The sequence below is a fragment of the Erythranthe guttata genome, chromosome 5 (genome assembly GCF_056151865.1).
Source record: "Erythranthe guttata isolate IM_541 chromosome 5, IM_541, whole genome shotgun sequence".
NCBI lineage: Eukaryota > Viridiplantae > Streptophyta > Magnoliopsida > Lamiales > Phrymaceae > Erythranthe > Erythranthe guttata.
The window spans coordinates 18,314,418-18,339,414 of record NC_142537.1 but is presented as its reverse complement, the minus strand read 5'-3'; the positions used below and the strand labels follow the sequence as shown (position 1 = coordinate 18,339,414).

Here is a 24,997-nt window from a genome sequence, read left to right as displayed (position 1 = left end):
AAATTTAAAATGGGCCCTAAAACCTTTTTTAAATCTTTTTATAGGAAACAAATAATTGTAATAAAATAAATGGTTGAGAACGAAAACGATATTGTTTGCCCTTTTATAGATATTCCCCGTCGAACACTTCGATTTACGAGATGCTACACCACATGAAAAATATCGGGCGACTTGACACTTACATTTGTACAAACAACTACCGACTACACAGGCATTTACATGGGCAATGTGTTGTTATGTGTATATTAATAGTACATGATTATATGTTGTATTTCATCGGATGCAAATACATCGGATGCAGTGTCTACAAAACCGAGCACTTAACTCGTACAACAATTAATTTCCACCGGTAAACACCACCAAATTGTTTTGGAATGAACACTTAATTGACCTAAAAATAAAAATAAAAATAAAATTACATGTACTAATATTTTAAACCATAAATTATTTCAATAAATTATATGTAAAATTAATATTTAATAAATTGATCTAATATAATATAATATAGCATAAAATAAAATAAAGCAAGAGCGGACAAGGGTAGGAATAATGGAAAGGTGAAGAAATTAATTCATGTGCCCTTTAATGAAAAATTAAAAAGAGCTAGAAATATTTTATCAATTCAAGAAATTATAATTACAAAAAAAAACAAGCATAATAAAAGACAAACGTAAATTCAATAATTCCAGAACAAGGTTTCGATTCCACCATCATCGTCAATAACCCCACCACCACCAGCCCACGGCGGAGAAGGGTGCAAGTCCAACGTCCATCCCTCCACCGCCGCGTTATCAATGTACACAAAATCACTCCTCAGCCCCACCGAGTCAAAGTACGACCCTAAACTCGGCAACTGGACGATTTCACTCAGTTCCTCCTCCGACTCAGTTGACAGGTCAACCGAAGAAACAAGAGACGACAGCGACGAAGAAGACGATGAAGTTGTCGTCGACGGCGACGGCAAATCATCGAACTTCTCCATCGCCGCCGCCTTCGCGGCGGCAGCCTGGACGTCGCGGGGGCTGATGGAGACGGGGCGTGGGAGGACGGCCGCGAGTTCTGGGAAGTTGAGGGTGGCGGAGGCGCCCTTGATGCTCAGGGCCGCCACGTCGTGGGCACGCGCCGCCATTTCAGGGGTGGCGAAAGTGCCGAGCCATATGCGCGATTTCTTGCGGGGCTCCCGGATTTCGGAAACCCATTTGCCCCAGCTCCTCATTCGGACTCCCCGGTACACCGGGTGCCTGCTGCTGTTGCTGTCAGTGGCGGTGGCGGTGCTTTCTCGAATCCTCTTGATTTTCTTGCCGGATTCCGGCGGCGGCGCCACCTGCCCCTTCGCGGCGGCGGCGCGCTGCAGAGATTTTGTTTGGGATATAATTAATAATGAAGATGATGATGATGATGATGATGATGATGATGGTAATAAGTTTGAGAACAAATCGTTGTCGGCGGAGCTAGTTTCAGGCGGCGCAACCATGACTCACTATATATATATATATGTATATATATATAGTTTGTCAAAGAGTGTGTGAGTATGTATGTATGTGAGATTTTACACTTCCATACTAGTCCATATATATATAGTTGTTATGGACGTATCACGTAAGGTCATAATCACCAAAACTTTTACCATCTTATTACAAACCCTATTAATATTATTAAGGGAGGCAGCTGTAATATTTTTGAAATAAGAACGGCGTATATGCAATTAGAACTAACATTTGGGGAGGAAAATACAATTTACTAATAAGGCAATGTTTCGTTGAGTTTTCATTATTCTCCAAAACAAAATTATATTTATTACAGTAAATATAATTTTGTCTCCTTTCAAAAATAGAAACATATTTATTACTTTTCTTCTCAAATTCTTCCCCTAAAACATATTTTCTCAAAATGAAATCAAAATAAGTTCAAAAACACTTTCAAACATTGTCTGTGTTTTTTGTAAAGCTAATTATCTACACATGATCACACACGCGCGTGTAGTGTGTATATGTTGAGATTTTACGCAAACTTTTAGTTTTGAAAATTATTTTAAGTTTATTAAATTATTTGAAAATTAGTATTGACCCATCCTCTTAAATAAATATCTGACAAGAGAAAGAAATGAAAAGAAGCAGTAGTAAGTTTGACCTTTGACCTGTGTACCCTTTTCTGGTTGCAATTTTTTCCACCATTTTTATTGTACTCTTGACACACAGTGATCATCAATTATATTCTCATTCTTGATTTATACCACACTATGCACAAATATACACATGTATATAAACATTGTAAGAATACAATCAAACTAATTAGTTCGAACTCGATCGAAAAACTAATCAAATCAAGCTCAAATACGATTTTCAGAACTCGATAATATTTCAAATAAACTTGAACAACCATTTATTCAGCTCGACTCGATTCTTTGGCACCCGATATCGAAGTAGACGCAATTATGAATGACATGAAAAAAGAAAGCCTCAAAATATAAATCTAATAACATCTAAAAATAAAAATAAAAAGGTTAATTCTCAATGCAAATAAATAAACATGCAAAAAACGCTTCTAACCTAAAAAAAAAATGTCAAATTCAGACTAAGAAAACACGATTTATGTTGTATATTATATTATTATATATAAGTCAAAAAACAATTCGAATCTTCGCAGAGTCCTCACGCGCCGGGAGAACCTTCCAAGTGCAAGGCTCGATCACATTGGATACAGGGCAGTACCCGGCTAGGACCTCCTTATCCGCCGTCCCGATTTCTAGAACCGTCACGTCGATTGGCGGCGGGTTGTGTCGTCGGATCTCCACTGCTCCGTTCATCTCCGACGCTTCAGAAGACTCGTGGCTCTCACGCGCCGCCGTGTTTTCGTCGTCCGACGCTTCATAAGGCTCGTGGGGTTTACGCGCCGCCGTATTTTCCTTGGCCGGCGCTTCAGAAGAGTCGTGGGGCCTACGCGCCGCCGTGTTTTCCTTTTTCTGTTGTTTGGAACCGTAGAACCAAGAAAGAAGTCCCATGATTTTATCAAACTTCCGCAAAAATCGAAACAGGGTTTTAGGGTTGTATAAGTGTTTGTCGATTTTTATAGGGCTCTTTATTTATTTATTTATTTATTAATTTTTTAAAAGAGTTGTATTTAAATAAGGATATGATAGATAATGTAACTTTCCTTGCAAGAATAAAATTCCTATGATAGTTTAAAAGGATTTTAATTTTCTCCACGAAAAGGGCAAAAGAGAAAAGGTAAATTTACCTTTTAAAATGATATAATAATATATATTTAGTATTTACAATAATATGTATTCATAAATTAAAATTAGGTATATTACGGTCACCCCTAAGGTAATGTCAAATTACGAAAAAAACCTCTTATGTTTGGTTAATTACAACCATCCATCAATTATAAATCTTCTTACTCGTCCACCCACCCTTGTGGTGTCAAATTTAATAGAATATTTATTTTATGATGGTGAAAAAATGGGTTCATCTCCCACCGGTAGCACACCATTTTACTACTCCACTATTTTTAGTGGGAAATGGGATTTAGTTTGGTCTCCCATGGCATTTCACCATTTCACCAGGTATAAGAAATGGGATTTGGTTTGGTCTCCCATGTCATTTCACCATATACGCCCCAAAACTATAAATATAATGTTAATCGTAATTTTATAATATTTTATTTCCTAAATATTAATTATAGATCCAATGTTAAGTAATAAATTTTCTTAACTATATAATTTAAAAATTATGTTATCAATTTTAAAAAACTGTCTAAACATGAAATAACATGAACTCAAATTATTTTAAATATAATAATATCATATATAAACAATGATTTCATAAATTATTGCATAAATCATATATTAAATACGACATGAGAATTTAAATAAGCAGTTCATGATGATTTAAATTTATATAATTTGTGTTATTGTTCATCATGTTTTGTTATCATGTTATGTTGTTTGTTATTTTATGAGATATGTATTTCAATTTAAATGTCTGTATTTCATCAATTGACGTGTGTTTCGTTAATCTTTCTATTTGATTATTATATCTTATATATAAAAGAAAGAAACGCTAGGCAACCATAAGAAACCCTAATGTCATATTTGTAATTTTTTTCAATTTTTATCAAATTTTTATCTCCTTAATATTATTTTAAATATTATTTTCGAATTTTATCATATTTGTATCCCCTAAATATTATTTTAAATATTATTTTTTATTTTTATCAGATTTTTGTCTCCTAAATATTATTTTTTATTTTTATCAAATTTTTATCTCCTAAATATTATTATAAATAATATTTTTTTAATTTTATCAATTTTATATCTCCTAACTATAATTTTAAATATAATTTTCAACTTTTAGCAGATTTTTATCTCCTAAATATTATTTTCGAATTTTATCAAAGTTATATCTCCTAAATAATATTTTAAATATTTTTTTCGAGTTTTATCACGTTTTTATTAGTTTTTTATCTCCTAAATATTAATTTTGTTTTTTATTAGATTATTGTCTCCTAAACATTATTTTCGATTTTTATCAAATTTTTATCTCCTAAATATTATTTTAAATAATAATTTTGATTTTAATCATATTTTATCTCCTAAATATTATTCTAATTATTATTTTCGTATTTTATCAACTTTTATCTCATTAACATTATTTGAAATATTATTTTCGATTTTTATCAAGTTTTTATCTTCTAACTAGTATTTTAAATTTTATTTTCGATTTTTATCAGATTTTTATCTCCTAAATATTATTTTTTGATTTTTTTATCAAATTTATATCTCCTAAATATTATTTTAAATATTATTATCGATTTTCATCAAATTCTCCTTGATATTATTTATAATAATCTGATTTTCGATTTTTACAGAAAAGGGTAAATAAATCTGATTTTCATCCCTAGCGAATTTTGTGACATCGTTTTACATAATGTCTGCAACATTTGAATTTTATTTCTTCCCTACCTAAGGCTTCTTCTTTTGGTAACCCGACTTTAGATTTTGTTTTTTATCTTCTTCATCCTATTGACTGTGTGGCAATTAGTTTACATCTTTTTCCATCATGGCTTATAGGTAATTTCATTTTGTTAAATTATGTGTTTCATTAATTTATACCAAAGTTTTCAAATTTTATGTATAACAATTATTTCATTTTATATGTTATTGGACATGTTATTGAAATGGATGATTTGAGAGAATTAACCAAAAATGGGCGGAGCCACAAGCTATTGGAAGTCGACCTTCAAGACTTATTGTTTGTATGCGATATTTAATTTATTGTTTATATTTATTTTTGTTTCTTAATTTTCCAATTGTTAATTCCAGTGGCAAAACAGCCTGAAAATGAGGCAGTGGAGAAGGGCTTAGTTCCGATGCAAGATGTATAGATGGCCTTTTATGTTGTCGATAGTTTAGTTTTGATTATGTTAACTAAGTTATTAAATCTAATTACTTTTAAGCTCAACATGAAAGACATAGTTGATGATTTTTTTCCTGGTTCAAATTTTCAATCTACTGGTATTAGCTGATTCAATTCATTTGGAAAATTATTCAATAGTAAAGTTATTTCCTTTTTTTGTGTGTAGTATACTTAATGATGTTCCAGTATAATAGAATTTTGATCATACGATACATCAAACGTTTGTTTATATTCTTACAACATCAAAACAATGCAATTTGCACCGTGCATCGCACGGGTACAATTACTAGTTTTATTAATAGCAATTAGCGTATTAGTTAAGTAAAGAAATGAACTAATAAACATTGATACCAACAAAATGTACAAATTAATAAAACATAAGCATATTTATATTATTAAAATTAATATTTTGCTAATAATAACAAATGTATTTATATTTTAAAAACTAATTTAATAATTAAAACAAATTTATTTACGATAATTATGCTAATAAGTTGGTAATCGTGTGCAATTAGTTAAAATCGTCATTTTATATGGTATTTAATAAAATGGTGTTAATTACGCCAAATCTTATTTTCACCTCTATATTTGTTAGGAAAAATAGGATTTGGTGGAAAAAATAGGAAAATGGTGGACCGGTGGGAGATTAAAATTCCTTCACCAAAAAATTTGGTTGAAAAATAGGATTTGAGTATTTGGTGATATGGGGGTTGACCACGGTGGGAGGCTAAAACCAAATCTCTATAATTTTAGGTATAATGGTGATATAGGAATTTCGGGTGGGAGGCTAAAAACACCTAAATTAGATGAAAAAATGGCGTTATGGTGTCCGATTGGAAATGCTCTAAGAGATGTTTCTCGACTTGTAAATATCAGATTGTAGTGCATAAGAAATTGCATTTTTGTACAAACGAGTACAAACTAAAGAACATTCCACGAAATCTAGAATATTATGTTGAATTTGACACCATAAGAATTGATGTATAAGAAGAATTATAGTTGAAGGGGATGGTTGTAATTATCCAACATAAAAGACTTTTTATAATTGACCCTGTGGCGTAATTTACCGTATATAAAAGTTTAAATAAAAAATAGGGGAAAGTACAGTTTGCACCCCTGAACTATAGGGCTTGTCACGAACACCCCCTTGAACTACGAAACGTAACAAAATGACCCTTAACGTTTTCAGTCAACCGTCAAAAAATTAACACCGTTTGTATATGTGTGCATTTACCCTTTTGTCCTTAAAATATGTTAGCATTATTGGATTGTATCTTTGAGTACAACCATGATAAGCACACCTTCTTCCAAAATCAAAGCTTGAGCAGAATGACCTATGGCCACCGCAAAAATCTCGCCGGCATCCTCTCTCTTCGCCTCCACCGCACCCACTTCTATGTGAATCCTTTCTTTGATGGTCTCAACGTCAAGCTCTCCTTCGATCTCGCCACTTTTGCCTCCACTTCTATGACCTCAAAGTCCCCTGCTGCGTCATCTCCCTCAAATCGAAATCCCAAAAATTCCAACTAAATCAGCCGATTCGGGAAGCAATAGAAGCCTACGCAAATCGGAGCACAGGTTCGCGGCTGGGCTAAGTGGAGCGAGAACAAATTGTTGTGGATTGTGAAGGTGAGCCTTGCAACAAGGATATAACCAAATGGCTTCATAAAAGGTTCGATTTTTTCATGGCAGCGGGACTCATTAGTTTTTTGTTGAGTTGTCTGATATGTGTTCACTATAACTTCTGTTTTTTTGAGAAAATATTCTGAGATACTGCCTAATTTGGATTAAGGGAGATACTTGAGAATCTCTGCAAGAAACAAAAATTTGGGAATTTTTTGATGGAACTTTTCTTCAGATAAATTGCACATTCAAATTGTAGGATTGAAAAAATAATGTGTTGTTCTATTCTTTAATTTATGTAAGCATTTTTTTTTAATTAAGCAGAGTTTAATGGTTGTGGTGAGAAGAAAAGTTTGCAGACTCTGTTTTGTACAGAGTGTCGAGAGAGAGCAGCATCTGCATATGTTCCCTTTTCTTTTTCCTTTTTTTTTTTTTTTCTTTTTTTCCTTTTTCTTACTTTTTTTTAAAATAATTTGTTGATTTTTTTTTATGGTATTTTGATAGTTTAAAAATTAAAATATTATTTATCAATTAGTAATATATATATATATATATATATATATATATATATATATATATATATATATATATATATATATATATATATATATATATATATATGGGTAAAAACGACAAATAATAAAAAAAAACAATTATAATTGAGAAAGTCAATATGCCACATCATCATCAACTAACAGATTGTAAACGGAGGGGTCATTTTGTTATGGTTCATAGTTCGAGGGGGTGTTTGTGACAAGCTCTATAGTTCAGAGGTGCAAATTGTAGTTTTCCCTAAAAAATATTTTATTTTCTTTGTTTCTACTTTACATCTGTGGTTGAAATATTCGTTACCCATAAATATTAATTCCGAGAAAATGTTCAAGAACCGATGAAAACCAGTCGATTAATTAATTAATTGATTAATTAATTAATTAATTAATCAATCAATTCTCCTGCAAATATACCAAAAATTCATAATATAATATTCAGACAAAAAATTATGCAATATACGAGTGATGATGCTAAAATATAGCTCACCTAGGGTAGTATAGAAAACGAGCTGGGAGAGCAAAGCGGATCAGTAGCTTGATAACTTGATGATCCTGAGGTCCCTGCGAAAAGAGCACACGTGAACTAAGCCGGGGGTTGATCCGGCGGAAACCCCTCCGACGCTCAAGTCAGATGTACGGATCGTAGAGATAGTAGAGAGAATAAACTCGAAGTTGATTGTGATAATTAGAACGTACCTTTACAAATGAGTAAAACACCTATTTATATCTCGGTGATTGGATTGGGCTTACTTTGTTGGGCCCAAGCCTTACTTTGAAGGTATTTGGGCTTTCGTGTAGTGGGCCTAATTAGTAGATATATTTGAGGGCCCATTGGGCCGGCCCATTTAGGTATATCATTAAGCCCCCCAACTCTCGATTCGAGATGGGGACTTGTGTAGAGGAATCCGGGTCGCGTCGAGAGTTAATTGCGTCGGGGATTAAATTGTTTCCGTTGGCGGTGAATTAATTCCTTAATTTAAATAAGGGATAATTGTATTTATTTGGCAGCGTGGTATATATTTAAGTGTTTTAAATAATATACCAGGGCTGAATAAATAGACTCCTTGTGCGGTAGAAAGAGATAAACTTCCTCTCCTGCGAAATAAATATGGGTATGTACTTTTAATTCTAAGTCTTCCTTTGTGGTATTCTTCTCTTGAAATTTTTTTGCGGTAGAGTAGAAATTTTTTGTTTCTTGATTGCTTCTGTGGAGAAAAATATTTTTCATGTCGAACCCGGGTAATTCGAAATCGTTGCGAATTAAACTTCGAGATCCGGTTGAAGGGGGGAAGAAAACTTTTGGTACCGTAGGGTTGGAACGCAAGAAGGTAGTAATATCGGGTCCGAAAATCGGATTGTCGTCATCTAGTGTACGGAACGAAAGTAGAAGTATGGTGGAGATCCGCGGCTCAGCAGAGGATGGCTTAGGGCAAGCCGTTTCCAATGGCGGCTTGTGTCTGGGCGGGAGTTTCGAAGTGAGCCGTGGAGGAGAGAGGAAGAGGACGGCTTGCGTTTATACCGAGGGGAGCCGTGGCTCGGCTGCTGCACGTGGAGAGGTTCACGCGCGCGCGTCAGGCACGGATGTCGATGGATGCGCGCGCGCGTCAGCTAGTGGGGGGGTGGGGTCGCCACGTGCGTTGCGCACGGGGCTCGAGGCACGTGCGAGCGTGGCTGAAGCTGGGCAGGAGGTAGGGGCGCGCGCGTCGCAGACACTACCCCATGATGCAGCGCGTCTGGGGCGACGCGCGCGGGCGTCTGGAAAGAGAGAGGGCGCGTTTGCAGATGGGCGGGGAGAGCACACGCGCGCGCCAGATGGAGTGTTAGGTGGACGCGCGCGCGCGTTGGCAACACTGCCCAATCCGGGCGCGAGTACTGGGCGTCCCAGCGCACGCGCGCGCGTGTCCGATCACATTGAGGGCGCGTCCGGGGCGCGTGAAGGGGGTTTCGAAGAGAATTTTGGCGCGCGGAATTATGTGGAGGCATCGGGCGACGATGTGTTGGATGTTGAGCCTTTGGAGTACGGTGTTAGCGAGATGGTACGTGCTTGGAGTGACGATATGGAGCCGAATGGTAATATTTTCTCTGCGAATGATGAAGTTGCGTTTAATGGATGTCGTAATAGGCGTCAAGTCGTAGATTTCGGGAGTGATAGCGATGATTCGAATCAAGCACAGTTGGCGAGTGATCATACGGCGCCGAGTAGTGAAGTTGAGTTGACGGATGAAGAGAAGGAGGAAGATGACATTCCGCCGGGTGATGTTGAGGTTGACACGCGGAGGCAAAAGAAACTTAAGTCAATTAATTTGGACTTAGTTGATTTTGATAGTAAATTGACAGAAGAGCATTTGCAGTCTATTCGTCGTTTAGTTGGAGCACCTAGAAATATCGAATTGTTGTTGCCTCAGCAGGGAGACCGGTTGTATTTTCGCCACCCGATGGATTTCATACGGTTTTCTTGGCGTATGTGACGTGTACCTCTCAGATTACTCCGCATCCGACCTTTTGAAGGTTTGCGAGGAATTCAATATAGGGTACAGTCAGCTAACTCCGACCGCAATTCTTATGTTTGAGGCGTTTTACCATAGAGTGTCTCTAGTGGGTTTGCCTGCGACTGTGAGTTTGTTTCAGGCGTTATTTACGCTGCATCGGCCCAATAAATGGCCTTTCTTTTGTTTTCATCCTCGCGTTCCCTACCAATTCGTGAAGAGTGTGAAGTTATCTTTGGGGGAGTGGAAAACCTATTTTTTTTATGTGAGGGCTCCCACTTTCGACGTCCCTGTGGTATGGAACCCTACGTGCAAAAGTTTCACGATAACTGCGAATATGGCGAAGAGGATTAAGGAGTCGAGGTTGTGTGATGTGGAATTTGACCCAAGAGTTTTGATACCGAAGGCGAAGGGTCAGCACCGTATATCCTTTTGTTGCCTTGACTTGTTTTTTTTTTTTTTGTAGTTATTTGGTAATGTGTACCTCATGTCTCTTATGTGTTTGTTATCTTTTGTAGACGGGGGTATCACCTTTGCGGCACTCCGAGCTAAGGCAAATGGGACGTCGAAGAAGGCATCGAAAAAGGTTCCCTCTACATTGGGAGGTTCTTCAAGTGGTTTGCCTCGTGAGGAGGTCCATGTGGAAGCTCCTCGAGTAGTCGCAGATGACCGTAGTAGTGCTGGTGAAGTGGAGGGGCGTCCACCGACGAGGGATCGTGGCAAGGGAAAGAGGGTGGATACTGAGTATGTGGCTGTGCCTAAGCGTCCACGGGTAGACCCAGAGGATACTTATGCTTTCCATGGTGGAGGAGGGAAACAGCTGTTTACTTACGGCGTGAACCGCGATGGTAAGGAATCGTATTGGGATGTGTCGGACTATGATTTGCCGATGTTGAGTACCGAGGGATTCGTTCGGGAGTATGACCGTGCTCGGATGTCTGGTAAGGGTCCTTCTCACATGCTGGAGTTAGCTGGTGGGGACATTTGTCGGGTGAGTACTTGTTTATTTAAAACAAGATTTTATGTTTAATTCCTTCTTGGCTTGCGAAAAATATTGTTATGATTATTATTATTATTATTATTATTATTATTATTATTATTATTTTTTTTTTTAAATAGTTGGTGGCGACTTGGAGATATCTCATGGAGCACGGTAGGAACGTGGAAGCTAGGAAGGAAGAGGAGCGGGCTCGAATTCACGCGCGTGAGGATGATCTTCTAAGCCAGTTGGAAGTAGCGCGGTCCGATCTTGCTCAACGCTCGGAAGAGCTTGCTCGGAGGACAGAGGAGCTTGCGCAGAAGACAGAGGAGCTCGAGGTTATCCGAGGTGATGCGAAGGCATATAATGATGATGTTCACAAGTTGAACGAATGCTACGACCAGCTCAAGGAGAAATACGAAGTCGAGAAGGCGACGGGGAAGAGGTTCCTCACAACATCTGGTGGTGCGGCTTATAAGGAGTCCATTGTGGAGGAGACCAAGGCTAATTTCCGAGGTAGTGATGAGTGTGCTGCTATGATTGAGGAGCATGCCTTGGCTGTGGTTTATAAGCCATTAGTGCGTGCTTGTCGCAAATATCTTCGCGATGCGGGTGGTATTAGTGAGAAGGTGATTCGAGGGATGGAGGCTGGTATCTCGGATGGAGAGGATGATGAGGTAGATGTCGATGGGACAGGCAAAGAGCTTGTGGCTGATATGGTTGCTGATGATCCCACTGTGGGGACGTCTTCCGCCCGCAGTAGGGGAGTTTAGATTTATTTGTTAGGATAGTTACACTTATATTTTTAATTTTTTTTTTGTTTGGAGTCTTAGTTTATTTTTCTCGGTAATGTAGATGGGTATGTCATCTACTATTTCGTTTGAATTTTTTCCTTGTTTGACATTTGAAATTTGATATCTTGAATTATTTGTTTTGACATTGTCAAGAGTTAATGCGCTGCTTATATGTATTTATACTTAGCATTGTACGCGATGTACTTGAGGAGGGGATCAGTCTCCCAAGGTTTTTGTTAAGGGTCGTGCCCTTTGTTCGGACCGCTTGGGTCTTAAATATATTTGTTCGTGGCCACGTTTTAAAATTAACACCTCGTGAAACAAATAAAAGGACTTAGCCAATCCAGCTGGCCAGGCTATACGGATTATCTAAATCTCTCTAAGTGTTTGTAGGGTGGTATTGACTTGAACTCATGGTAAGAGGTAATTTGTATAGCCGTAACGGCGTAGATAGTAAAGCGAAAAGTATTATTTATTCAACGATAGCAAAGGAGAATTGTTACATGCCTATGTGAGGCGAATGTAAGAAAATGACTAATGCGATGGGCCTACGTGAGGCAAAGGTAAATAACTACTGGTGGAGCGAGAAAAAAAAAATTGACTTGATAAAAATTGTTCTAAGTGATTGTATTACACTTGTTTTTCATCTTCCACGTCTTGCTTGTACTCGTTCGTTTTGCTGTGCTGATGGTAAAATGAATTCCTTTGGCGTTTCTATGCCTGTCAGATATAATTGAGAAAAAAGAATTTTGTCTAAGCATTTGTATTGAAGACTTAGTAATTGAAGCTGAGGGGATGCGCATTGCCGATCTACGTACCATGCTATGGGGATGTTTTTCCTTCCTCGCACTTCGAGATATGAAATCAACTCGTGAGTTGCTGCGAGTTACTATGCGATCATGCCTGCTAGTGGAATTATTTTTTCACGTTAGTAGGAGTAAATAAGATCATCCGTGTGTTGAATGCTAGTGGAAGTATAGTTACCCTTGGCGATGTGGTATGAAGTGTTCTCGCTCTTTGGGCCGTTGCTTGAGTAATATGCATCCTCTCGTAATGGATCTCAATCTGTAATAAGATGGTGGGATGTGATGATGAATTGCTGGTGAAAATAAATTTACTAGCCCCCCAGTTTAGGCAGGATGTTAACGTACCTAGTTGTGTAGTAGAAATTTTCTAACCATGTAGAAACAGCTTACAAGACGAGTTACGTGGAAGGTCGCGGAGCCTGCAAATGTGTCAATTTGTAAGTAACTTTCATATAGAGGGGGTATGGATGGTGACCTCACCTGATCTGAAGTAAGGCAGGTGTATACCTTAGGCGTAGAACCGTTTGAGGTTCCCTATATTCCATGTTCTGGGTATAGGGTGTCCATCAATGTTCTCTAGGCGATATGCTCCAGTGTTGACCACTTTTGTGATTTTATATGGTCCTTCCCATTTTGGGTCGAGCTTGCCGATGGGGTGAGAGGCTTCAGCTTTCCGGAGGACTAAATCTCCAACTTGAAAGCAGCGGGACGGACCTTTGAGTTATATGCCTTGGCCATGCGTGATTTGAACATCTGTTGCCGGATGTATGCGATCTCTCATAGCTCATCTACAAGGTCTAGGCTTCCTCGCATAGCTTCTTCATTAGCTGCTGGATCATTGTTGGTGATTCTCCAAGATGGTTCACCTATTTCAACGGGTACTATAGCTTCTGTTCCGAAAGCTAGGTTGAAAGGCGACTCTCCGGTTGCTGCTCGTGGGGTTGTGCGATAAGCCCATAGTGCGTTAGGCAATTCGTCCACCCACTTCCCTTTGGCACTTCCAAGCCTTGTCTTAAGGTGTTGGAGTATGGTGCGATTCGTGACCTCCGTCTGGCCGTTAGCCTGTGGATTGGCTACGGATGTGAAGAACTGTTTGATGTCTAAGCCAAGGCACCAATTCTTCACTTTGTCACCGCAAAATTGTGTTCCATTATCTGAGATAATGGAACGTGGGATTCCAAAGCGACACACGATGTTTTTCCATAGGAATTGGATGACTTCTTCTTCTCGGATGCGCGCTAAGGGTTCAGCTTCCACCCATTTGGTGAAGTAGTCCACTGCTACAATGAGGTATTTGCGTCCTCCTATGGCGGGCGGGAATGGTCCAACTAAATCCATCCCCCATTGGGCGAAAGGGATGGGGCTGTCAATTGGTTGCATTAACGCCGCTGGCATGTGAGTGATATTGGCATGCTCTTGGCAGGGCTTACACCTCCGGACTAATCTTTTCGCCTCTTCATGCATCGTTGGCCAATAGTAGCCCTGCCGCAGTAGTTTGAGAGCTAAAGTTCTCCCGCTTAAATGATTTCCGCAGATGCCTTCGTGTACTTCTCTAAGTACGTAATCCGATGTGGTCGGGTCGAGGCACTTGAGGTAAGGGAATGAGAACCCTCGTTTGTATAACTCTTCTCCCACTATGACAAAGCGAGCGGCTCTCGTTTTTAACTTTCGTGCTTCGGTGGAATCCGCTGGAAGTTCTCCCTTCTTGAGATACTTCAGGATTGGAGTGAACCAGCATGGTTCATCCTCCTCGGTGTACTGTACTTCAGTGGGTGAAGTTATCTCTGGCTGAGGTGAGGTGAGGAGCGTCACCTTCCGACTTCCGATGCTGGCCATGGAGCTTCCAAGCCTACCTAATTTGTCAGCATGGATGTTATTGGAGCGAGGTACTTGTCTTATCTCATAGCTCTCGAATTTAGATAAGAGAGTGTGCGCGAGAGCTAAGTATTTGGCCATGGTGTCTTCTTTAGCCTCGTAAGCTCCAAGTACTTGGTTGACGACGAGCTGAGAGTCGCTTTGGATTAGGAGCTTGTGCGCTCCGGCTGCTAGGGCGAGGCGGATTCCCGCTATCAGTGCTTCGTATTCAGCGACGTTGTTCGAGGCTGTGAATTCGAAGCGTTGAGCATACTCGAATTCGTCTCCGTCGGGGTTTGTTAGTACGATGCCCGCTCCACCTCCTGTTGTAGTGGAAGATCCATCGACGCTGACGGACCAAGTAGGTAGAGAGGTGCTTTCTTCTACTGTGGTCATTTCGACTAGAAAGTCAGCCAATATTTGCGCTTTGATAGCTGGGGGGGGTTTGAATTCCACTCCGTATTCACTTAGCTCTATTACCCATTTTGCTAATCGTCCGGACGTTTCGGGACTCCTTAGTATTTGCTACAGTGGATAATTGGTGAGAACCACCACTTGATGTGACTGGAAGTAAGGTCGAAGCTTCCGGGCTGCGTTGATGAGGGCGAGAGCGAGCTTCTCCATATTGGTATAGCGTTGCTCGGCTCCTTGAAGAGCGCGACTTATGTAGTATATGGGTTGGTGACCTTTTCCTCCATCTCGGATGAGGACCGCGCTGATGGCATCAGCCGAGGTAGCTAAGTACAGCATGAGGGTGTCTCCCGGCTGAGGTTTTGTGAGCAAGGGTGGTGATGTGAGGTATGACTTTAGCTCAGTGAAGGCTTTTTGACATGCCTCATCCCACTCGAACTTTTTTCCTCCCCTTAAAATCTTGAAAAATGGGAGAGCCTTGTCCGCTGATCTTGAAATGAATCTATTCAGGGATGCCAAACAGCCGTTGAGTTGTTGAACTTTCTTGATCGATGTTGGCGGAGCCATGGAGGTGATTGCTTCGATTTTCGCGGGATTAGCTTCGATTCCTCGCTGCGAAATCATATAACCCAAAAATTTGCCTCTCCTAACTCCGAATGAACATTTGAGGGGGTTGAGCTTCATCTTATATTTTCGCAGGGTGGCGAAACACTGATCCAAATCAGTTAGGTGGTCTGAGACCTTGACACTTTTGACGAGCATGTCGTCGATATACACCTCCATATTTTTACCGATTTGATCTGCGAACATTTTGTTCACTAGACGCTGGTAGGTGGCTCCTGCGTTTTTTAACCCGAAGGGCATGACTTGATAGCAGTAGATGCCTTGGTCAGTGATGAAACTAGCCCTCTCTTGATCTTCTGGTGCAAGTAAGATCTGGTTATACCCTTGGTATGCATCGAGGAAGCTGAGGAGTTCGCACCCCGATGTCGAATCGATGAGCTGATCGATTCTGGGTAGAGGAAATGGGTCCTTAGGACAGGCTTTGTTGAGGTCAGTGAAGTCTACGCATAATCTCCATTTTCCTCCGGGCTTGGGAACGAGCACTACGTTCGACAACCATTCAGGATACTGAACTGGTCGAATATGACCCGCCTCTAGAAGTTTAGCCACTTCTACCTTGATATGCTTGTTGCGTTCGGGTCCAAACGTTCGTTTCCTCTGTTTGACTGGCTTCATCCTCTTGTCTACGTTAAGCCGATGTAGGGCTACCTGAGGGGGAATGCCCGACAAATCTTGGGCTTTCCATGCGAACACATCTCCATTGTGTCGCAGGAAGTTGATTAGCTGCTGCTCCGTCTCAGGATCTAAATCGGATCCGATGCGTAGGAGTTTGGATTCATCTCCAGGTGTGAGCTCTATGAGCTTAAGCTCTTCGACAACCGCTAGCTTGATGCTATCGTCTGGTACACTGATGAGGATTTTTTTACTGTCCTCAATGATCGCATTGACCCACTTCCGTTTGTCGGATTTTTGGGTATCGTCTCCCTTTTCGGGCGGTTTAGGCTTCTTTGAGGGTTCTCATAGGGCCCTTGCATAGCATTCTCGAGCGAGACGTCTATCTCCAAGCACTTCTCCCATTCCATAGGGAGTAGGGAACTTCCACTTCTGATGGTAGGAGGAAGGTACTGACTTGAATGTGTGGATGGCTGGCCTCCCCAGAATAATGTTGTAGGGTGATGGCCTGTCGACGACGAGGAACTTGATTAGTTTTGTGATTCGACAGGGGTCTTCCCCCAAAGAAACAGGCAGCTCCACTTCTCCCATGGACAAAATGCCTTCTCCTGTGAACCCTTTCAGGGGTGTGGAGATGGGACTAAAAGGGGCATTATCTATGCCCAGCTGCTTAAAAGCGTGGAGGTACATGATGTCAGCTGAGCTCCCACCGTCCACTAATATCTTCTTAACCAAAAAGTTGGCCACCGTTGTTGTTACTACCAATGCATCGACATGGTCTTCATCTGGACCCTCGAGGTCGGAGGAGTTGAAGACTATGCTGGGATCAGGTCTTCGTATTTGATATATGCGTTCGGATGGAGAAGCGCGTTCTTGATTCATGCGCGCTGATCGAGCGAGTGTGCGTCTTGCATTTTTTGAATCGCCCCCCGCCGGTCCTCCGGAGATAAAGGAGATGATTCCCCGGGTGGGCTGGTTATCATTGTTATCTAGGTCACGTCGGTGACCCCCATCCTCTCGCCTTTGCTGTTGATCTCGATTATTATCTCGACGTGGATGATCATCACGGCGCTTATTTCGAGGCTTATCAATGTATTCGCCTAAATGACCTTGTTTGATCAGCCTCTCGATCGCCATTTTGAGTTGTGCACATTCCTCCGTAGTATGCCCTCTGTCCTTGTGGAATCGACAATAACGATCCGACTTTTCTCGCTTTGCGTTTGGCTGCATAGGACGTGGAGGCTCTGCTAAACCTTTCTGTTCTATCACGTGAAGGATTTCCGTGAGGCGAGTGTTTAGCGGAGTGAACCTATTGTAGGAGGAAGAGGGTTGGCCTTGAGGTGGAAGTGGTGGACGTCGATCATCGCGCCTCCTATTGTCTTGACGGTCATCTTCCCTTTTCCTTTTAGGAGGGGCATGGGTAGAGGCTTCCTCTATCCGGACGTATTTTTCGGCTCGATTCAGTAACTCCTCTAAGTTGCCTGGGGGTTTTCCGGCAATAGATTCCTTGAATCTACCCGGTTTCAAGTTCTGTTGCATAATCCCGGAGAGCATGTCTTGCCCTACACTGGGGACCTCATGGACGGCTTCTACGAAACGCTTAATGTAGTTGCGAAGTGTTTCGTTATCTCTCTGTACTATAGAGAAAAGATGAGCTGGGGTCTTGGCATATTGTTTGTTGATGGCGAATTGGTTGGTGAACCGGGTCGACAACCGAGCGAAGGTGTCTATCGACCCCATGGGTAGAGAGTTGAACCAATTCATTGCCCTCTTGGAGAGAGTGGTGCGGAACATTTTGCACATCGCAGCATCCGTCGGGCCATATAAATCCGCCATGGCGCTGAATTTCTCTATGTGCTCCTGCGGGTCAGTGGTCCCTTCAAATTGAGGTAACCCCGAGATCTTTACTCCTTGAGGTAATACCTCGTTGAGAATGTCTATGGTGAAGGGACTGCGTCTTGTTGGGACAGGCATTCTTTCACCCATTAGATTATTTGGTTGGGGGAAGAGATTTTGACGAGACATTCTGCTGTTTACCTCGCCTTCTCCCTCATTAAAGAGAGGGACTCTCTGTGGTGATGCATTCCCCCGTGGGGGTGAGCGTCGACGCTGTTGTCTGGGCTGTGCCCCTCTGTGATTTGTAGATAGCTGCACTCGGGACCGTGGGTCCGAGGTAGAGGAGGAGACACTTATTTGATTCTGGATTGGCGGTGGGGCCACAAGTGGCGCTACAGGTGGAGCTGGTGCTGGTATCGCATTGGGAGCGTTTGCTCCCATCGTGGCGATACATTGAGTTACAGCCTCCATGGCGGCGCGAGTTGAGGCTTCTGCTATCATGCGTTGGAGCGCGTCCTCGGTTATTTGAACCGTTCGAGGAGCAGGGAGTGGTGGATCGGCGAGTGGTGGATCCCGATGAGGGATCACCTGAACCTCGCGAGGTGGATCTGCCACACGTGGAGGAGCTGGCTCCGCGGCACGTGGGGGAAGTGGTTCCGCGGTGCGTGGAGGAGGTGGTATGCCAGATCCTCCACGGACGGGAAGGTTATTAGCCGTGTCATTTTCTCTCCGAGCTGACGCCTCAGGAGGATCTTGTTGGCTACGTGATCTGGTTTGCATCGTTCCCACAGACGGCGCCAAAATGATGATGCTAAAATATAGCTCACCTAGGGTAGTATAGAAAACGAGCTGGGAGAGCAAAGCGGATCAGTAGCTTGATAACTTGATGATCCTGAGGTCCCTGCGAAAAGAGCACACGTGAACTAAGCCGGGGGTTGATCCGGCGGAAACCCCTCCGACGCTCAAGTCAGATGTACGGATCGTAGAGATAGTAGAGAGAATAAACTCGAAGTTGATTGTGATAATTAGAACGTACCTTTACAAATGAGTAAAACACCTATTTATATCTCTGTGATTGGATTGGGCTTACTTTGTTGGGCCCAAGCCTTACTTTGAAGGTATTTGGGCTTTCGTGTAGTGGGCCTAATTAGTAGATATATTTGAGGGCCCATTGGGCCGGCCCATTTAGGTATATCAACGAGGATTAATTAAACAACAAACAACAATTAATTATAACATAAAAAAAATTGAAGGGCAGAATCAAGAATTAAAATTGGAAAAAAAAGAGAATTTAATTTAATTTAATTTATTACCTTGGTTGAATTTGAAACGCAGGAACTGAAATTGGAGGAAGAAGATAGATACGTACAGAATCTGATTGTATATGTGTGATGACGTATTAGGGTTTGCCATGCATTGGGGTTGCCGCAAATATGAACTTTCTGGGATCTTACATGTGTAACAATGGCGTCGGAATTTGCTTACAGGTTTAAGTTTTTAGTTGGCTGTTTTTTCTCCCATAAACAAACAAATATGAATTAAAATATTGAAATTAATTAAAAATAAGAGTAAAAAGCAGTTTGCCCCCTAATCTAATGTCCGTTTTGCGCTTTGCTCCTCAAATGATTTTTTTTTGCACGTTTTTACTTAAACTTGTGTTTTTGTTGCACGTTGCCCTAAAAATGGTATTTTCCGGTGATTTCCACCGGAATAGTAGATATGTGCAAATCACGTGAGTTTGAGAGGGGCAAACTTGTCAATTCACTCGTATTCTTTATTCCCCTTCTTCTCTCCCAACGCAATCCTTCATCCTCCATTTAATACGCAGATTTTCTTCCCTGTGAAAATTCATCTTTCTCACACACAACTGAAGGAGTAGATTTACGGACGCGAAAATGGGTCGAGAAAATTCATCGAAGAAACCCAGCACAGCCTCTTTCATCCCTACCCGTATCTCCGCCTTCTTCCAACACTTCCACGGCGGAGCAGGGAAGAATAACCAGGAACATCCAAAGCAGCAATAAGCTTTGCAACGAATACTTAGCAAGAACTCGACGACGCCGACCGCTTTCACCTTCGATTTCAGTCGCCAATTGGAAAGAAGCTCGTTGCCCGCCTACAATCTCTTCAACAACTGTAAAATCAAACCATTAAAGAGACACCCAAGATTTCACTACAATCAAAACAAGCCCAAAAAATACCGAAATCCCCCAAATTTTTAATCGGAGAAGCATTCTCCCCCGAAACAATTGGGCCAAAGATTTCGACCTATTTCTCACATCCATGGATCAAACCTATAAAGAAAAACGTCAAAAAAATAGATGGTGACGAATAGAGAGAATGACAAGAATGGAGCCGGATCGAATCGGCGGCAGATGGAAGAAAGATTTTCTGGCTGGGGATGGGTTTCGAAGGGGTGGTGGGCGACGGGATATGAAGATGATTTTTTTTTTTTTTTTTTTTGTTTTCTGATTTTTTTTTATTTTTATTTTTTTTAATGATTAATTCATAGTTAATATATAAAATATAAGTGAAGGGACGAATTTACCCCTGCAAATATCACGTGCAACACACGTGTTTTAACATTCCGATCGAAATTGCCGGAAATTTCAGTTTAGGGGGCACCGTACAACGAATTAACGAGTTTAGGCAAAAACATGCAAAAAAATTTTGTTTGGGATGCAAAGTGCAAAACGGGCCATAGTTTAGGGGGTAATCTGCTTTTTACTCAATAAATAATCAAAAAAAAAAAATCATCAAAATAGCAAAGATTTTGCTTAAACGCCAATCATTAAATTTAGTGCGAATGGCAAAAAGGTTTATCACATGGAGCTTAAATGCATTTTGTCCACAGAAAAAACAGTCTCTCAATTAAACTCATCTCCATGTCTTTAGTCTAAAAATACCCTCCATAATATAATTCTTATCAATTCCACCCATTATGCTTTAACTTCCTTAATATTACACATTGACCTCGGATTTAAACAAATATATCACATTAACCCCCAATTTGTTTTTTTCAGAAAATATTTTTATTTCTGAAATGTTTTTTTTTTCGGCCAGATTCTGGCGTTGACTTTTTTTTTTTTTGAATTTTTTTAATTAATATATATATATATATATATATATATATATATATATATATATATATATATATATATATATATATATATATATATATATATATATATATCGGTTTGTTCGGTTTTACGTTTGGATGAAAATATTTAAATTAAAAAAGAAAAAAATGTGTAGGTTGATAAAATTTGAAAAGGAAAAATATGCAAGAATTGGAGTTATGCCTCGTTACGGAGATGCTGATTCTATGCGTTGGTTCGAAGTCGATCCGTGTTGCGTATTTCACATCATCAATTGTTACGAAGAAGGTGACCAGGTAATTAATTAATTAGTTAAATTAATGAATAAATTAATTACCTTCAAACACCACCCTAAACTATGACATGCAACAGTATTTTATGATCTAATTTATATTTTTTGGACTAAATTACCCCTTCTACTAATATAAATCATCCTTGGTTTTCTTTTTCGATGTTTTTTTTAGTCGATGTTTTTATTTTTCAATTATATAATTATATATAATCGTCTATGATGATTAGGTGGTGATAATGGCATGTAGAGCGGAGGAATCGATCATTCCAGGACCGGAGTTGGGGAACGACAAATTTGATTGGTTTTCAAGAGGATTTAAACATTTAAATTCATCGAAAAAAGACGAGGGTTTTCTTTTTGCTCGTCCTTTTGTTTGGAGACTGAACATGAAAACCGGAATAGTCGAAAATAAGAGTTATCTCACAGGAACTGATTTTGCGCTCGATTTCCCATTTATCAATGAGAAATTTACCGGGATCAAGAATAAATACGGATACACTCAGGTTGTTGATTCCGCTGTAAGTTCGACTGCAGGTATATACATACATACATACATACATACATACATACATACATACATACATACATACATACATACATACATACGTACTATTGTTTTACTTCAAATACTTGCACAAATATAGGTATGTCTAAATATAATGGGCTGGCCAAACTATTTATAGAAGAGAAAAATCTCAATCTTGCTGAGGTATATATTCTCTCTCTAGATCTCTCTCTCTCTCTCTCTCTCTCTAGATCTCTCTCTCTCTCTCTCTCTCTACTAATATATGTAGCTTAAAATTAATTAGGGCACGAAAGATGGAGACGAATTTACGAAGGTAGAGTACCATATGTTTCCAGAAAACACATTCTGCACGGGATCTGCATTTGTTGCAAAAAATGGAGATAATGTTGAAGAAGACGATGATTGGATCATCACTTTCGTACATAACGAGACCACCAATATTTCTCAGGTTTCTCGTCAATTTCTCGTTGCGTTTGATATTTACGATATATTGTACGTGACATTTATTTTTTTATATTTTATTATGTTCATGTAATATATTATCAGGTGTACATAGTTGATGCAAAAAAAATTTCAAGTGAACCGGTTGCCAAAATCACACTTCCATGCAGAGTGCCTTATGGATTTCATGGAGCTTTCATGCCGTTTTCGATTCACCCAGTCTTCTAGATGCTAAATCTGATGAAATATAGATCCGATATTTTTTCATGTATAAATATCGCACACATTTTAATTTGTGTAAAATATTTATGGATCCAGGGGGATCGGACAAAGCCACCTAGCTTGTTTGCAATGGAAGGACTAATTTATTTTTGGAGGGGGCAAATTAAATCTTGTGGTTTATATTATTGATAAGGAATGTTAAATTGGATTCGCATTGTAAAATAACTATTTAATTCGATGAAGAGTTATTAATGGGCATTGGTGGAGATATCGAAAGAAATTATGGAAAAATAAGGATTTTTGAGTTTAGACTCCTAAAAGTTGCGTTTTTGCTATTTTAGGCAAGTTTTAGAAAATTAATATCAAATCATAGAAAAATTCTATTAAGATTCCGTAAATTGGTTTATTCCCAAAATTAAAAGATCTACTAGAATCAGGCTCTAACTCGTTTTTTTCCTTTTTAGTATTTTCTTAGTTTAATTAGGAGTACTGTAGCATCAATGTAACTTCACATGACACTTCTCTGCATATTATTCTCTGCAAGTTATACAAATAGCAAAATCTGTGAGAAAAAAATACGACTTAAAGAAAACGAAGAACAAAAATGGAACAAGCGAATTACGTGAAATTTTTTAAAATGCAAAAACAATGAAAAGTATTTCTTTTGACACATTTACTTTAGTGAACTATAACCCCATATGGTCAACTATAGTCACATGTAGTTATGTTCCTTCTTGTTACTACATGTGACTATACATGACTACATTTGACTATATAGTCAACTATAGTCACATGTAGTTATGTTCCTTCTTGTTACTACATGTGACTATATATGACTAGGTAATTTTCATCTTATAAATGCACTAAATATATAAACAAAAATAAAATAAAAATCTCCCACAATCGTTCTACTCCGCCACCCAACTCAAGGAAAACAATTCATCAAGCAATTCATTTTATTACACGAAAAAATACAAAAAAATATTGGTTTTTTTTTTTTTTGATAAATTTACCATACTGAAATCGACTACAAATGACTATAGTATACTACAAATTCTATAGTCATGTATAGTTATATGTAGCCATGACTGCATATGACTGCATATGACTACATATAGTATACTACAAACTATAGTCAGTTATATGTAGCCTGAACCAAATCACCCATCTAAGTAACCACTACTGATTAAGTTTCTACTACAGACAAACAAAGCTCTCAAATTTGAGGTATTTCGGATCATTTTTAAATAAATACAAAAAAATAAATTACGATTATAACAAAAATGAACAAGATAAGAATCAAACAAAATAAAAAATCAAGTTATTGCAACGAAAAAGATTTTAATATTAATTATTCACAGATCTTGAAAAACATAGTAGATCTGTGTTTTTTTTTTTTATAAGAAATAATAGATCTGGTTTGAGCCATCCCTAAAAAAAATAAAAATAAAAAGTAAAACAATAACGTAAAAACCATTTCTTCAAACGGAAGTAGAAAGAGATTTAAAACGAATTTAAAACAAACAAACCCTCATCCATCATGTTTTTGGCATCACCGAGTATATTCGATTTGGACGGGTGATTCAAGGCGGCGATTGGCGTCGAGCACGCGAAAAGTGGTGGCGGCACAAGGCTGTGGGAGGAGCAGCGGCGGCGGCGGCGCAAGGCTGTGGGAGAGCAACGTCGGCGGCGCAATGAGTTGGGAGGAAGCAACGGCGATGGGCGGCGCAAGGCGGTGGGGAGTAGAGGTAGCCGCAGAGAGTTGTGTGCCGAAGAGAGATAGTGAGTTAGAGAGAGAAAGAAGAAAGAGAGAGGGAAAAGGAGAGAGAAAGAAGAGTTAGAGAGAGAAAGTGAGTTGGAGAGAGAAAGAAGAAAGAGGGAGGCAGAAGAATGAGAAATACGGCTGACAAAATTTGTGGAAAAATAAAGGGTGGGTTAGGGTTTGAATTGTAACTAAAAGGGTAAAATAGGTATTTTAATTTTTCCAGGGGTCTGTCAAATTAAAATTGAAATTTGGATTTTTGACTAGGGAAGAAAAATACATAAGACCTATCCATATATATTTTCAAAACTAGGGGTATCCCACATTTCCCAAAAAAAGAAAATGATTAGTTGAAAGAATATTCTCTCTTTGAACGACTTCATTAAACATGGGCCGATCATGGAGTTTTGGGCCCTGTTCATCTTATAATCTCAATTAGGGCCTTTCATCGAGATTGGGCCTTTTAAAGGACACAAAAACATTAGGATAAATAACATTTAAACCCCCTAAGGTTTAAACTTTGTGTACATGCCCCCCGTACGTTTAATATAAGCACATAACTCCCTTAACCAGTCTAAGTTGGTGTTTGCAAAAACTTTTAGAAATAGATTATGAGTTTTTTTCTGCACATAATCTGTTTTTAGGTGTTTGCAAAATAAGCTT

The 24,997-nt window shown here is 39.4% G+C and overlaps 2 protein-coding genes and 1 pseudogene across 3 annotated transcripts in view; 1 reads left to right on the top strand and 2 right to left on the bottom strand.

Moving 5' to 3' along the window:
• Positions 1 to 586: 586 nt before the first annotated feature.
• On the bottom strand, positions 587 to 1,518 carry LOC105967023 (ethylene-responsive transcription factor TINY pseudogene; annotated as a pseudogene). The gene has a single exon (XR_016031202.1). The product of XR_016031202.1 is annotated as an ethylene-responsive transcription factor TINY pseudogene (transcript).
• An 11,915-nt stretch (positions 1,519 to 13,433) lies between these two features.
• Positions 13,434 to 14,906, bottom strand: LOC148770836 (uncharacterized). Its single transcript, XM_088818065.1, has one exon. It carries the CDS (start codon positions 14,904 to 14,906, stop codon positions 13,434 to 13,436), a length of 1,473 nt encoding a protein of 490 aa, XP_088674191.1.
• A 6,310-nt stretch (positions 14,907 to 21,216) lies between these two features.
• LOC148770834 (carotenoid 9,10(9',10')-cleavage dioxygenase-like) overlaps positions 21,217 to 24,997 on the top strand; it is a 33,084-nt gene continuing 29,303 nt past the window's right edge. Inside the window, exons 1-3 of the mRNA XM_088818162.1 lie at positions 21,217 to 21,387; positions 21,611 to 21,917; positions 22,028 to 22,092. Coding sequence (XP_088674288.1) covers positions 21,241 to 21,387; positions 21,611 to 21,917; positions 22,028 to 22,092 — 519 coding nt within the window. The 5' untranslated portion in view covers positions 21,217 to 21,240. The remainder of the gene's footprint in view (positions 21,388 to 21,610; positions 21,918 to 22,027; positions 22,093 to 24,997) is intronic.